The sequence below is a fragment of the Falco peregrinus genome, chromosome 12 (assembly GCF_023634155.1).
Source record: "Falco peregrinus isolate bFalPer1 chromosome 12, bFalPer1.pri, whole genome shotgun sequence".
Classification (NCBI taxonomy): Eukaryota; Metazoa; Chordata; class Aves; order Falconiformes; family Falconidae; genus Falco; species Falco peregrinus.
The window spans coordinates 9564111-9577359 of NC_073732.1; the positions used below are offsets into that span (position 1 = coordinate 9564111).

General features: G+C 37.1%; 1 protein-coding gene across 2 annotated transcripts in view; it reads right to left on the minus strand.

Moving 5' to 3' along the window:
* Nucleotides 1-13249, minus strand: part of FARSB (phenylalanyl-tRNA synthetase subunit beta) — a 42604-nt gene that overhangs the window by 21766 nt on the left and 7589 nt on the right. For both annotated transcript variants that reach the window (XM_055816786.1, XM_055816785.1), the window contains 8 exons: nt 11077-11147; nt 9702-9763; nt 9563-9614; nt 7934-7995; nt 7303-7510; nt 6798-6878; nt 3735-3827; nt 1588-1705 (listed from right to left, as the gene is read on the minus strand). In XM_055816786.1, the coding sequence (XP_055672761.1) occupies nt 1588-1705; nt 3735-3827; nt 6798-6878; nt 7303-7510; nt 7934-7995; nt 9563-9614; nt 9702-9763; nt 11077-11147 (747 nt within the window). The remainder of the gene's footprint in view (nt 1-1587; nt 1706-3734; nt 3828-6797; nt 6879-7302; nt 7511-7933; nt 7996-9562; nt 9615-9701; nt 9764-11076; nt 11148-13249) is intronic.

Consider the following 13249-nt stretch of genomic DNA (forward strand, 5'->3'; position numbering starts at 1 on the left):
CACCCTTGGTTCTGAAGAACGCTGATGCTGTTCTGCTATATATACCAACGGGTTTTTGCATTCTAGCTAACTGCTGCCCTACAAGGAATAAGCTGCACCACCAAACTGTCTGTATTTAATAAAAAAAGATTCTACGTGGTTTGCTAAAACTGCTTATTTTGCTTGGCAAGGCTCTTTTTCCTTTAAAAGAAAAAAAGTAATTTACAAATTAAATTCATCACCAAAGCAATTTACTTGCCATTTTGTTTATGCCTTATATAAACCTTTGTTTTGCAGATCCCATATACCTTAAACACAACTGCTAAAATGTGAAACCAGATAATGAAACAACAGAACCATTTCTGCTGCTGAATTTAAAGTCATGTCAGCCTTTTTCACTGAGGCAAAACTTGAGAGTTGTAACTCAGTATACATGCACTTCCTCCCAAAAGTTGTAGCTTGTGCACTCCTTTTCCCCTAATATACTGCATAGAAAGAAATGTATCAGTAAATTTTAGACAAACATTTAACATTTAAAAATCCATTTTTACACTTCATTTTACGTTGATACATTTTTCCAGATAAAAAGGGTAATTTGAAATTTTGATCCTGTACAGTGAAATCAGCGCAAAGAGGCCCCACCACACAGGGAGGATTTCATTGAAGCTTTTGAAAAGTGAGCTAGCTGCTTTGGCTGTTTCATGTAAAATGATTAAGGTTAGAGAACAATTCAAAGGCAGCCACGCTTTCTTAGCATAGTTGGATGAAGTGGAAAGATTTATAGATGAGATGGTAAATTGTATACTGTTGAGCTTTTTATTTTTTTATACATTTTTACACACAGACTTGCTCCATTCTTTACCCTTTATCTGGGCTACCAATCTTAATTCTTCACATTGGTTGTCAGTTTTCCAAAAGATTATTTTGGAGAACAAGAAATCCTGTTTAGAGATGCTGGAAAGATGGCAAAGGGATTGCAGTTGAGACACACTGGCCCCAAAATTTTCCTCTGAACTATAGCTCTCCAGAACAGAATCTGTCTGCAAACACAACCTGCTGTGCCCAGACATGAGACACACTGCTCTTCAGCTGGCACAGCACTGCCTGTCTTTGAGACCACACCAGTTTAAGCAGGCTCTAGTACTGTAACAGCAGCATGCCTTCAATATTGACTGCTTTCCAAGGTTTGAACCACTTGAAAACATTTCCAGCAGGTAGCTTCTCTCATGATTAAGAACAAGTAAAAATGGGTGCATCAACATAAGCAACTTAGAGCAGGTTCTTCTTTGGTGCTGAACTGTCTTGCATTTATCCTTGCAGTCTTGTGGTGTACTTGACAGATTTTAGAGGCCTATTTAGACGCCTAAAAATATTTGCAACGTACCTACTTCCACTTTTGAGAGAGCAAAATGGAACTGTACCTCCTGCCACTCTAAAATCTAGCCTGTTATGCCAACCTCTTAACTCGCACTGTGCACAAAAACGAAAATCCCCAACGCAGTACGTAACAACTCTTACACTTTTAAAGAAATACAGATTTACTTACTCCTACCATTTGGTATGTAACCATATTTCCATTATCAAAGATTCTGAGGAACTTCCTCTTACCTGTATTAGGATCTTTTACTACTATGTCAGAAATCTCAAAGAGTTTGAGAGGCAAGGGCATTTTTCGGTTAGCCGCAATAGTTTTCAGTAGCCCAGGAAGGAGGGTTGTACGTGCCACCTGCAGGACAAACATGGATGCTGCAAGTGAAAAACCTTCCAAAACAGCTAATGTTACTTTTTAAAATGTTTTTCTCATTTGTAACAAGACTTTAGAAGTAGTCAGGTGCTAATACTTCACTTCTCTCTTATGTTGAGGCATCTTTTCTTTGAAATTATTAAACCTGAAGATGTACACTGCGTGTGTGCTCTTTACACTGCATTTTCTAAAGGAGCATAAAGGTGAGCTTAAGAACACGCATCATTGCACAGATGCTTCAGCTGCAGTGCAGGGTAGAAAAACAAATAATATGGAAAGAAGTGCAAAAGAATTCCCGTAAATTCAATCTCAGTTACGCAAAAGGCAAATACTAAGTGTTATGTTGGAAATATTAAGTGCTATCTGAACTATTCTCTTGATACCTCCAGGAATCAATCAATGACACAGGCAGAACCTAAGTAACAGAAACTGATATATTCAGATCGCAGTTGTGGACAACCTAAAATATATAGAAAACACATGCAAAGAACCAAGTAAGAGGTAAACATATTACTGCTTTTACAGATGCATTAACACATATTCCTGTGTTCTCCACTTAGATACTTCCTTAGAAGTGAACTATTCTTTTTTTCAAACTGGAAGAGTCTGATGCAGTAAATCTAATGGAAAAGGGATGGGAGTGACTGCTGCTTGACTGCAGGTAAAAAGTTACCATGTGCTCAGCCACAGTTACTTCTTATCATTGGTCATGCATCATTTCTGTCTATTTATACTTTTCCTAACCAATGAAGAGTTTCAGCTGCACGCTCAGCTGTTAAGAGGATCCCTGGCATCATTCTGCCCTTGCCTTGCTGGCAGAGGATAGAGGATGGGGGAAAAGCCATCCTGAGAATCCCATCACAGTTAACATCTAAAGCTGAAAGTTTACAGTGCATCACAGAGAGTAATCCTTCCCAGTTCTGGGGTGGCCTACAGATTTTGAAGAATAGGAATGTGAAATTGTACCTGGCTAGATGGGCTGTCACTTTTTCTCTGTTTGTTCACACTCAGTACTTTTTGTGGTATATTCTATATTGCTCAGTTGTAATCACCATGCCAAATGGCATATATGAACAGGTGACAATAGTCTAAACAGGTCACGACTGTGTGTCTGTGTGTCTGCTTTTTTGTGGTACCAAATAGAACAGAAAATACATGAAGGTACCCAAAATTTCTGTTCTTGAATTTAAGAGCAGCAGAAACCTGTTTTTAGTATTACAGATAAGATCTAGAAGGGTGGTTTAGCCACTCAGAGAAATCAGACTTACTGAAGATGATCTTGAGGGGAAAAAACAAATCACAAAACATTAATACCCACAGACTGCTGAAACTTTCCCAAACCTTTCTAGTGAGTGTTTACCTTTTGTATTTCTTAGGTTAGAAAGAAAAAAAGCTTCCAAATTTACCTTCCCTGTAAACTAAAGAAAGCATCTTTTTCAAAAAACACTCTCTAAAAGAAATGCAACAACTATGGGTACACTTTTAGGTATTTTCAGAATTGTTCAGAATACTGTACCTGAGCTCTCACCTTCTGCTCTAGCAAAGATCAAATGATCTAGAAATGGGTATTAAAATACTTAAAGAGCAATACAGGTTTGTTTGGTTTTTTAAGAGTAATAATGGTTAATAATTTAAAAAAAAAGATTCCCTTTCCAGAGCTTATGAAATTTAGAGATTGCCAGATCTAGTAGTTCCATTTATATTGAATGACTTTTCTAGATGCAGGAGTTGATCAATCATCTGGGACTTTCTGTAATAAGACAGCTCAATTTTGCCACATGCTGTCATACAGAGCATGGTATTTTACTTCATTGAAAAGCTAACAGTTTTTCACACCACATAAGGTATTTCCCAGTGAAGGAGTAACGGAAGATGACTGCTACCAAGTTTAGCGTATAAATATCCACACCCTCTTTAATGCAGGAAAAGTAGCTGTTGGTTCCTTTCTCTCCTCTATAAATACAGAATCTGTGACAATGTTACTCTCAAAATTTGACCAGAATCATCTCACCTGAAATTCTGCAGTTTTGGGGTTTGCTATGCGCACTGCTTTTGTTGCAGAGATATCCATGCCAAGTTTATCTGCAACATCTTCTTGAGAACACTAAGAGGAAGAGATGAAAAAAACCAAGGTCATGTAGTTAAAATAGACGGTAAGCCAGTGATGAAATTTGGTATCAAGAATGAACAATGCAATTGTAGCTTTTGCTCTGTGGCCCCACAATATATGCTCTCACGTGCAACAGCCACTCATAATAAATATCAAGCCTCAGTCTTAAAACTAAGTAGGCAAACTGGTTTATCTACCAATGTTAATTACTAACCAAAATAAAGCTAGTTTAAAAAAAAAAAAAAAAAGGAAAAAGGCAAGTGTTTATTTAGGCTTCTGTCATGGATTGCTGTAATTGTTTTAAAAACAGAAAATCAGGCGTTCAGATTCTGCCCCCTGACTTGCAACGGGTGAAGTATTTTATTCTGAAAATAGCACTTGTAAAGGGATTGGTACCTGAGCTTCCTCACAAAGAAAACAATCCTTTGGGGGCTACTTACAGACAGTAAAGTACTGCCTGTGAAAAACAGGTCATATGGCCAAGCCTTCAATTTTCATAGCTGCATAGGATACTCATAGTTCGTTGCTGTTTTCATTTTTTAAGTTGGAGTATTTTTAAAGCCCTTATTCTCAAGGTGTATTTTTAAGCTGGTTAGTAAAGCAATACATGTGCACTTTATCAGGCTCAGCTGATGTCTGTGCACATACAGTGACAGATGCTACTGATAAGATCCACCCTACAGATTTCCAGAATTTATAGCTTTATTAATGTATTAAAGAAACCAATAGCAGGCTAGGCATGTAATTGAGGATTTGCTAGAATACTTCAGTCTCCCAGAAGTGTTCCCTTTGCACTGGCAGAACTCCAAAAAGTGTGTTGATAGACCAAACGTGAGGAAAATGAGCAGATGATACCATCTGAAAAAGTGGATTATTGAATTAAAAAAAAAAAAAAATCTTAAATGAATGCTGACCTTAGGAGGAGAACACTGTGTTAAACAGTTTTCAGATGTGTATCTAAACAGTATGTTACTGCAATTTAACTAAATGCATTTTGGCTAAATTGGAGCTCCTCACAGAAAGCGATGTTATTGTGTACAAGTATAATTTGGGGCTCAAACCAAGAAACAGATTGTATACACAAAAACATAAGCAATGTTTGTCATGTAACACTGGGCTACAGAATGTTGTAGCATAAATGATATTTGCCATAGTCACAAGCCTCACAATGGTGTTTTAATAAAGTGCCAGTGACACGACAGACTATGGATTTCACCATGTCACAGCAGAAATACAAATATGTAATGTGATAACATGATATTCTGATCTGATCTTACAAAATTCTGCTGTTGCAGTTTGTAAAGGTCCTCAGTTGTAGTGACATAATATATTCAACGTTTTTAAGCATATTATCTATTCAGTGCTGAAAGAGCTGAATTATACTTATTAATGAATAAGCGAAATCTATAAAAGCTTGACCATGGTATACTTATTATTTCCCATATGTAGTACTACCACAGGGAGTCCAAATATCTTTGTCAAATACTAGCACCGCAGGAAGTAATACTAGTTATTATCCTGATTACTTAAATGAGTTAATAACAAAATATTAAAACTGGAATATATTTTTGAGACTTTGAATTACTCCAAATTTTGCTTTTGAAGCTCTATGAAATCTGAAGGTGTTTAAAATTGTATTCAATCCATTTGGATTACCAACTTCGGTTGCAATACCTGAACTTTTCAAATGCGTAAAAGTGTTTTAGGAGCCTGCATCTCTGTACCTTAAAATCTTTGAGTAAATTACCAATAAATAAACTGCGATCAGATAAATATCTCTTAAAAGGTTATGTACTTTCAGGGATGTATAGTTCTGGTCATCTAGTAAGTTTTAAGTTCAGGAAAAGGTTGAGAAATTTCGGTTTTAGTAGCATATATGATGGTAGTTCCCCATAAGCTAAAAAGTCCACAAATTGCACCTTAAAGCAAAGGCTTTAAGCAGATCTTGCAACAGAAAGGACTTTCTAAAATGCATTATGTCCTTTCAATAGCTAACTATGCCAGTGTCCATGTATGGACAGTTACCATAATCATTTGGAGGGCATGGGGTGCTTTTTCATAGTAGATCAGGTTCTCTGACCCAGTTCACAACTATGGCGAAGGGGCATGAACAAGTGGCTGTGACAAAGATGGTGCTTCCTACTGAACATTTTATTTCAATGAAACAATCCTGCTGCAGGATTAATAAAATTTCAGTATTAGAAATAATGCCAGCTGTTAGTACTGGAGAGGCACATGTTGCTGCAGAGTCCTAATTCTTGGTAAAAGACTATGGCATGGCTGTAACAAATAATACAAATAATACCTGCAACCAGTGGTAACAACAATCACTGTATTTTTATTTGCTCTTCCATGTAAAAAAAAAAAAAAAAAAAACACCTGTGGTGAAATTTACAGAGGAATTTGTGTCCCCTTAGCGTGGATTATAACTTTTTTACAGGCATTCTTAAACTCTTTGCTGACTGAATAACTAAGTATCAGCTTAGTATCTAATGCAAGGAATCATGAGCAAGTGACAAAACTAAGGAGACAAACAGAAACAGGGTAATCTCTAACTGTAGTAATAGCCACCAGAAAGTTCCACATTTTTATGTTTGTTCTCCAGATTATCAAACTATGATGAATTTCACATCTGGTCATCAAAGTCTTGAGAGAGACTTGTTGTCTTACAATAGTCATCCTATCAAGTTAAATTAAAAACAGTAATTCTGCAGCTATGTTAGCCTTTATACTCGGAACTACATGCCACGTTAACAGCGACTCATTCAATTTCTCTGACCTACAAACTCAGAAAATATTATCCTATAATTCCAAAGCACTAGCAAACAATGACCTGCCAAAACAGTAACAGATAATACCGGTACATTTATACAATAACATATCCTCAAGACCATCCTCTGCAGCTTTGGCTGCATCGCTGTTCCAACATGTAACTAAGACAAATATGAAATCAATATAATATACCAGGGCAAAAGTGAGTGCTTCAGTGAATCCAGCAGCTGCCAAGTCCAGTCTCAGAAGTTCTGTGAGCTTATTGAGGGGGAGCTAAAACGAAACAAAAAAAGTTTTCAACTTCCATCTATAAACATTCTTGTATTCTCTCCTGAGGTGATTCTGCTTGTTACATTATGGTGAATTTACTAGGGATGTACTATGCTTGTGTGCTTAAAATTTGTGAAAGCATCAGCCAGATGCCTTTAGGCTTGCCTGAGGAAATGAATCTCCCAATTAGAGATTTAATATGGGCTCCCTACTTAAACCCTGTCCTTTTTCAAGTACCAGCAACCACTGGTCTTGGACTTACTCAAATCAGTGGGGCATCTGTTTTGTATCCCATCCATGGTAAATACTTCTCAATGCAAAGCATGTCAAAATATTTAATTCCTAGGTCCTGTTTTCCCCAAAGCTCTTCTGGCATGCACTAGTCATTTACGGACAACAGAGCATTTATTTGAAGGGGCAATCTTACTTGATTAGCTATGGTGTACGTTTTCGGAATAGTCATCTGAATGTTGTTATAACCATAAGCTATTGCTGCATCTTCTACGATATCACATGCATGCATAATGTCCGCTCTGGTAGGAGGGATTTCAATCTCTATATTGTTCCCATTCCCTATGACGTGTGACTTCAAACACATCCTAGTCAGCAGCTTTGCAAGGCTTGATGGAGTTTCACTGAAACAAAACAAGAGAGTAGAAATTTATGGATCTTGCACTGTATCGTCTGGCTTTTTAAAGTAATCAATGTTTCTGCTGCATTGCCTTATATCCTGAAGCATCTCCAAGTGTGTTATGGACTGTACATAGACTTAGCATTCGATCAGAACCAGCTCAGGTTCTGACTCTTGAGACAGTCATTTTTCTTTACTTCGTAACAGTTGTGTGAGGCCATAAAGAATCATTCACTTTCCTTGAAAAGAGGGGAAGGAGTCTTACAGAGTTGATCTTATTATCCAGGAGAGCCCCTGAATTTTTGTTAAATTAAAACAACAAAAAAAGCACACAGTGTAAACATTTTTAATACAATGCAATAATCAGTATTTTCTAGTACCATTTTCACGACTAATGAAAACTATGTTTGCATTTGCAGTAACACACCTGATCCCTATTTTCTTGTTAATGTGATCAGATTTCACCTTCTCTTTTCGGTAAGCCAGTTCCTAAAAAGAAAGACAAAGCTTTTCAGTATACACAACATCTGCCATTTCTACCTAAGAGGATTCAATTTTGACATCTTAGTAGCCTAACTCCTTCTAATTACAATACTAAAATGACATACAGAGAAGGCCAGTGTGGAATATTAGGCTAAACTAAGTATTTTAAGGTAACGGGATTCTAGAAAACGTGTTACAGTACTGGATGTAAAAGCTGTTCTCAGTTAAGCTAGAAGGTTGAATGCAGCATGAAATCCCCATTACTGAAACTTCCGATAATTTCTGATATATGCAAGTAACAGAGTTGCTGAAAGTTTCTAGTCACCAGTTTATTCTAAGTCAAAGCCCTAAAGCAATGAATGGTCATGCATAAGATCTCATGGTCTAGGTCAGATCAAATGACTTTTAGGAGGAAAAGGAAAGAAAACTTTCTATTTCTATATTGGCACAGAAGTATCTACTGGCATTTTACTTAGAAAGTTTGCAACATATTTAAGAAAGTTATTTTGTATGTATTTACTAAGGTGTTTCTAAACTTCCAGATATACAAATCCTTAAAAACCTTAGCACCTAAAACTTTGGGGATTTTTTGCTCTATTTTGTCTAGGAAAGCTACTTTGGTTACTGCAGAGATTTCTGTTTTGTTGGATATCTCTTCAAGATTCTAGGTCTTTCCTCTGTTGATTAAAGCTGACATTGCTAAGAGAAAAAGCTAAAACACCACTAGAAAAACTTTCAGTAAAAATTAGTTTCTTTCCCTCTAAACAGTTTGTACTTGCTTGATAGATGTGGTTTTATGAACCCAACCAGACCTCTGTTTGTTTTCAGTTACTTTCAGGAAACAGGAGGAATTGCTTTCTTTACACTTCTTAAGAGAGCAAAATTAAGACCCCATTACTGCAGAGGTCTGCCTGGGACTCCAAATGCAGGCAAACCTGCACTTGAAGTCAACATCCTGCCTTATGGACCTTTATATAGTTGGAGTCTATGAGGTGAAAGACTGAAAAATCCAGTGTTACAAGGTTATTTTAACTGAAGGGCATTAAAGCTTCTAGATCTGATAAGTACGTTATGCTGAGGCTGATTACAGTTGTCCGCTGGCTTAAGGACCTCTTCCTGCAGTCATTCTTCCTGATTTGGAACATGTAGGTTTTAAAGACTTTAGACACAGATTATGACCTTTGATTGCAATCTTTACTTGTTCCTGAAAAAGTTCATATCACATGAACTCTAAATCACAACAATGGTTACCACTCGTAACTTTAAACCCTACCCTTCTTTTTGGAGTATCGGGCTATGTCAGTGAGACTGTATTTTTAGACTTATCATAAATTAGCGGACCTTCAGAATGAGTTTCCTAGATAAGGGGAAGCTGGATCTATCTTTCATGGGGCTAGAGAAGGCCCTGACTCACTAATATATAGATAGTGCCAAGCTAAGCTTTTCCACTATGTCAGAACCAGTGTATACTGACAGCCTCTGCAGAAAAGCAAGACAATGTCACTCTTACCAGACTTTGTGTAAATAAAATCCTTTCCCCAAGGATACTAAGATATCGTATCACTACGCTTACCGGGTAGATGATGGTCTTTCCATTAGGATAAACCACTTCTGCTGCTTCAACACTGAGAAGAGACAGAAAAAGAGAAGTAAAACCATTTTTAAAACACAGCCCAAATGTAATACGTTTCTGACTAGAGATTTATACTCACCTGAACGGCTTCTCACAATATTCACTAAACATCGTGACTATAATATCAAGAACAATTTTTGCCTACAAAATAAAGATAATAATCACATTGAAATCTGTCATCTACTTGTGCTGAAGTAGACAATATATTAACAAGAAATGGGGGGGAAAAAACTTAACTTACAGTCTCTTAATTCTATTCAATAACTTAACAACCAAAATCCTAGCAGACTAGAGTAGTGATTGAATTTTAAAAATGTTTTTGTTCTGCTACAGAGAGATTTATGCAAAAACTCAAAATCCTTGGTTTTCATGGTTCTGAAACATTTTTACATCTTTGCTAAGCTCTGTTGTGAAGATACACAGAGTTTTTACCAGTCAGAACTGGGTCTTCCCAACCTTCAGCCTAATTAGCTATTTCACTGAACTTCAAGTGAGAATGTAGAGGCTGAAGGACTGTGCATTGTAGTAATACACTATGAAATAACCCCATTTGCAAAATCTTTTGGTTTACAGTTAATATTTTAAGAGTTTAGTATAACAGAACATAATCATGAAATTCAGATCAAATTCTCAGTTTCCAAGGATTGTTTTTTTGATACCGTACAGTATAATTTCCTTCACATAAACAGATCAGCACCATTTTTGTTTTTACTATCAAGGCAAGCAGTACCAAAAAGCAGTTATTTATTAGTCTGCTTAAAAGCCACCCCTCAACGTGTGGATTTGTTTGTGTGGTTAACATCTCGTTGTGTAGTAGGGCAAGTTAAAAGCACTTTTGCTCTTAAGCGTCAACATACTCTCTTTAGGGAAACTATCAACGAATGCACAACTTATATTCCTGAACAGGCAATTATAACTGCTAGGCTTTCATGCTTTGGCTTTGAGTTACAGAATTTGCATGTGGAAAAACTTCGATATGACAATTATTTGCACAGCATCCCTGCTTGAAAAAGATAACAAGAAGAAAAAGTGTTGTCTTCCCTCAGCCCAAATTTTAAGTAGGAGGTAAAATGGTTCATTACAATGAGTATTCTGGCTAAATAAGCAGTCTTAGTGAGTTTTACTGTTTTCGAAGCCTTTCAGATTTAGAAAAAGTGCTCAACAACAACAAAAGCCCATAATTTACTTAAATCACTTTCTTATACAAACTGAAAATGTCAGTGTAAAGACACAGTATAAACCAAAATCCAATGAAAATATAACACTGTCTATACAGCAAGGCAAAAACTGTTGAAGGAATTCCACATAGTCCTACAACTTATCTTGCCCTTTTGAAATGGGAGGTTGGATCCATAAAGTAGCCTGGCTACTGTAGGTCTTTGTATTGTGGCCCTATCACCCAAAGGGAAAACAATGACATTACAGCATAACAGAAGCAGGAAAGATTATTTTACCTTTGTAATATCTGTGCCTGTACATTCAATAAATACATTTCTGGTGTTTATGCTTATTTTTGTATGATCTCCTAAAACATGTGAAGACAAAAACACGTTAAGAAATGTTATTACTTTTCTTGCAATGACACTGATACCAACTCCTTTTGTGATTCAGAAAGATCACTGTCATCTTCTTCCATAGCTTAAAAAGCCACTGCCTACTGCACGAGCATTCACAATTCTTACCAGAATATCACCTCTTTTTACTTTTAAATTCATGAATTCAAATTAGGAAAAAGACAGACCAGGTTATGCTTTACATTGAAAGACACACAAATCTACAGGCATCTTGCTATCTGGCTAAGAAAGCGAGCTGGCACAATGGTGGCTGTCTGCTGGTTGCAAAGTGGTTCTGCACTGGCAGGGCACCTCATCTTTCCTGGCTTTAGTAATACGTTCACATTTGATGTGTGATGTGCGTAAGCGAGCAGCCGTGGACAGGAATGAGTTCAATGGTTTTGAAAAGATGATTTACAATGACAAATATCCATAGCTCCTTCTGTGAATAACCAAGATCTCTTGACACTGCTGATACACTGTGGATTTGTCTACATTAGTGATTCATGTCCTACTACGGGTTCCTTTTAGGCATGAATCTGCTTTGTGTCTGTACTGGGAGTCATGAGGTGTGCACTGAAGAACATCACTGATGCACTCAGAACTGTTTCCCACCTGGAAGATTCCAGGTGGAACATACACTTAGGGGCATCACCTAAAGTGTGTCTCTTGCAAATTGAACGCAAAGTGTCCCCCAGTACTTGGTTCCCTACAAGAATGGGGTTCTGTTAGTAACCCACGAGCGATCTAGAGCAGCTGTACAGAAATCTGCCTCGTTGCCTGTTAGGTATAGATGTGCAGTGCACACCTTGAATGAATGTCATTGCAGGTAACCATGCAGCATGGACACAGGCATCCTACAATTGTATGGGATTGTGCCAAATCCAACCTCTTTGTCCTTCTTGTCTTTCATTACGCTGTTTGCTAATGGAGACGCACGCCACAGGAGGCAAAAGGAAGTACACACTTGGATACACATGGCATTCTTGCTTCCTTTGTTTGACCCTGATCAAGTAATTCAGCTTCTGTGTTTCCTACCTGAGAAACCAGGTTACAGCTAGACTTAAAGTTAAGTGCACTGAAGATCTTAAGACTGAGGGATTTTGTATTCCCTTCCCTTTGATGCTGTGCTGTACCTCCTTGCAGATGGCATTCCATCCATTCAGCATTTCTGGATGCACTTCAAAGCAAATACAACCTTTCACTTTAGTGCTTGTCAATAATCCAAAAAACCAATACAGATGTTTACATTTCATTATCTGTTTAAAAAGTACCTTCAACCTGGAAGCCTCTCTTAAATACTGTTCTTTACAATAGAGACAGGTATTAAATTTAACTCAACCTTTTAATTGATAAAATGTAAGCAATATGCAATGCTTATTCATGAAACATTCTGAAGTGTCAACAGTGGTTGACACTACCTTCAATTGAACAGTCATTCTTACCAGTCCCTGCCACAGAGCTTGAGCTGCCTTTTAAGAAGATTTGGGTTAGCTGTTTAACATATGGATAAGGTCAATTAGGAAAAATACATCCAAAGAAATTATCACTGCAAATTTTATCAGTCAGTGTAGGGAAAGTTACCGATTCTTTACATAAATATGTAGGTATACTGAAATGTCTTTGTTAAAGGAGTAATTCTTGCTATGTCATTAACTAGCTTCAGTAAACACGGTTCTCAAAAATCACCCACAGTTTCTTTTGTGTTCAGAGGAAAACCATGTTTAGAAACAATGCAAAAAAGTCCAGATCAGTTTATTCTTTTTGAGCCATTAACATCTTCCGAAATCACTTGTACGCTGGGCTTAAGACCTAGGTGAAAAGTCCCCTACTGTGACCACATAAAACGGTGTACCACGCAGACTGTTACAGATATCAGTTTACAAAATAATTTCTTACATGCTTGTTTTAGCAAAATGTCTGATGAACAATGTTTATGTATGCAAACAAAATGCTTTCCTCACAACAGTTCCTTTCACGAGGAACCTTTCTTGAGTTCTTGAATGGTACGAGAAGCTAAACGCAGAGGCTTGCAGTGGGACTTTTACATCCTCTTGATGAGGATGAGGAAAGA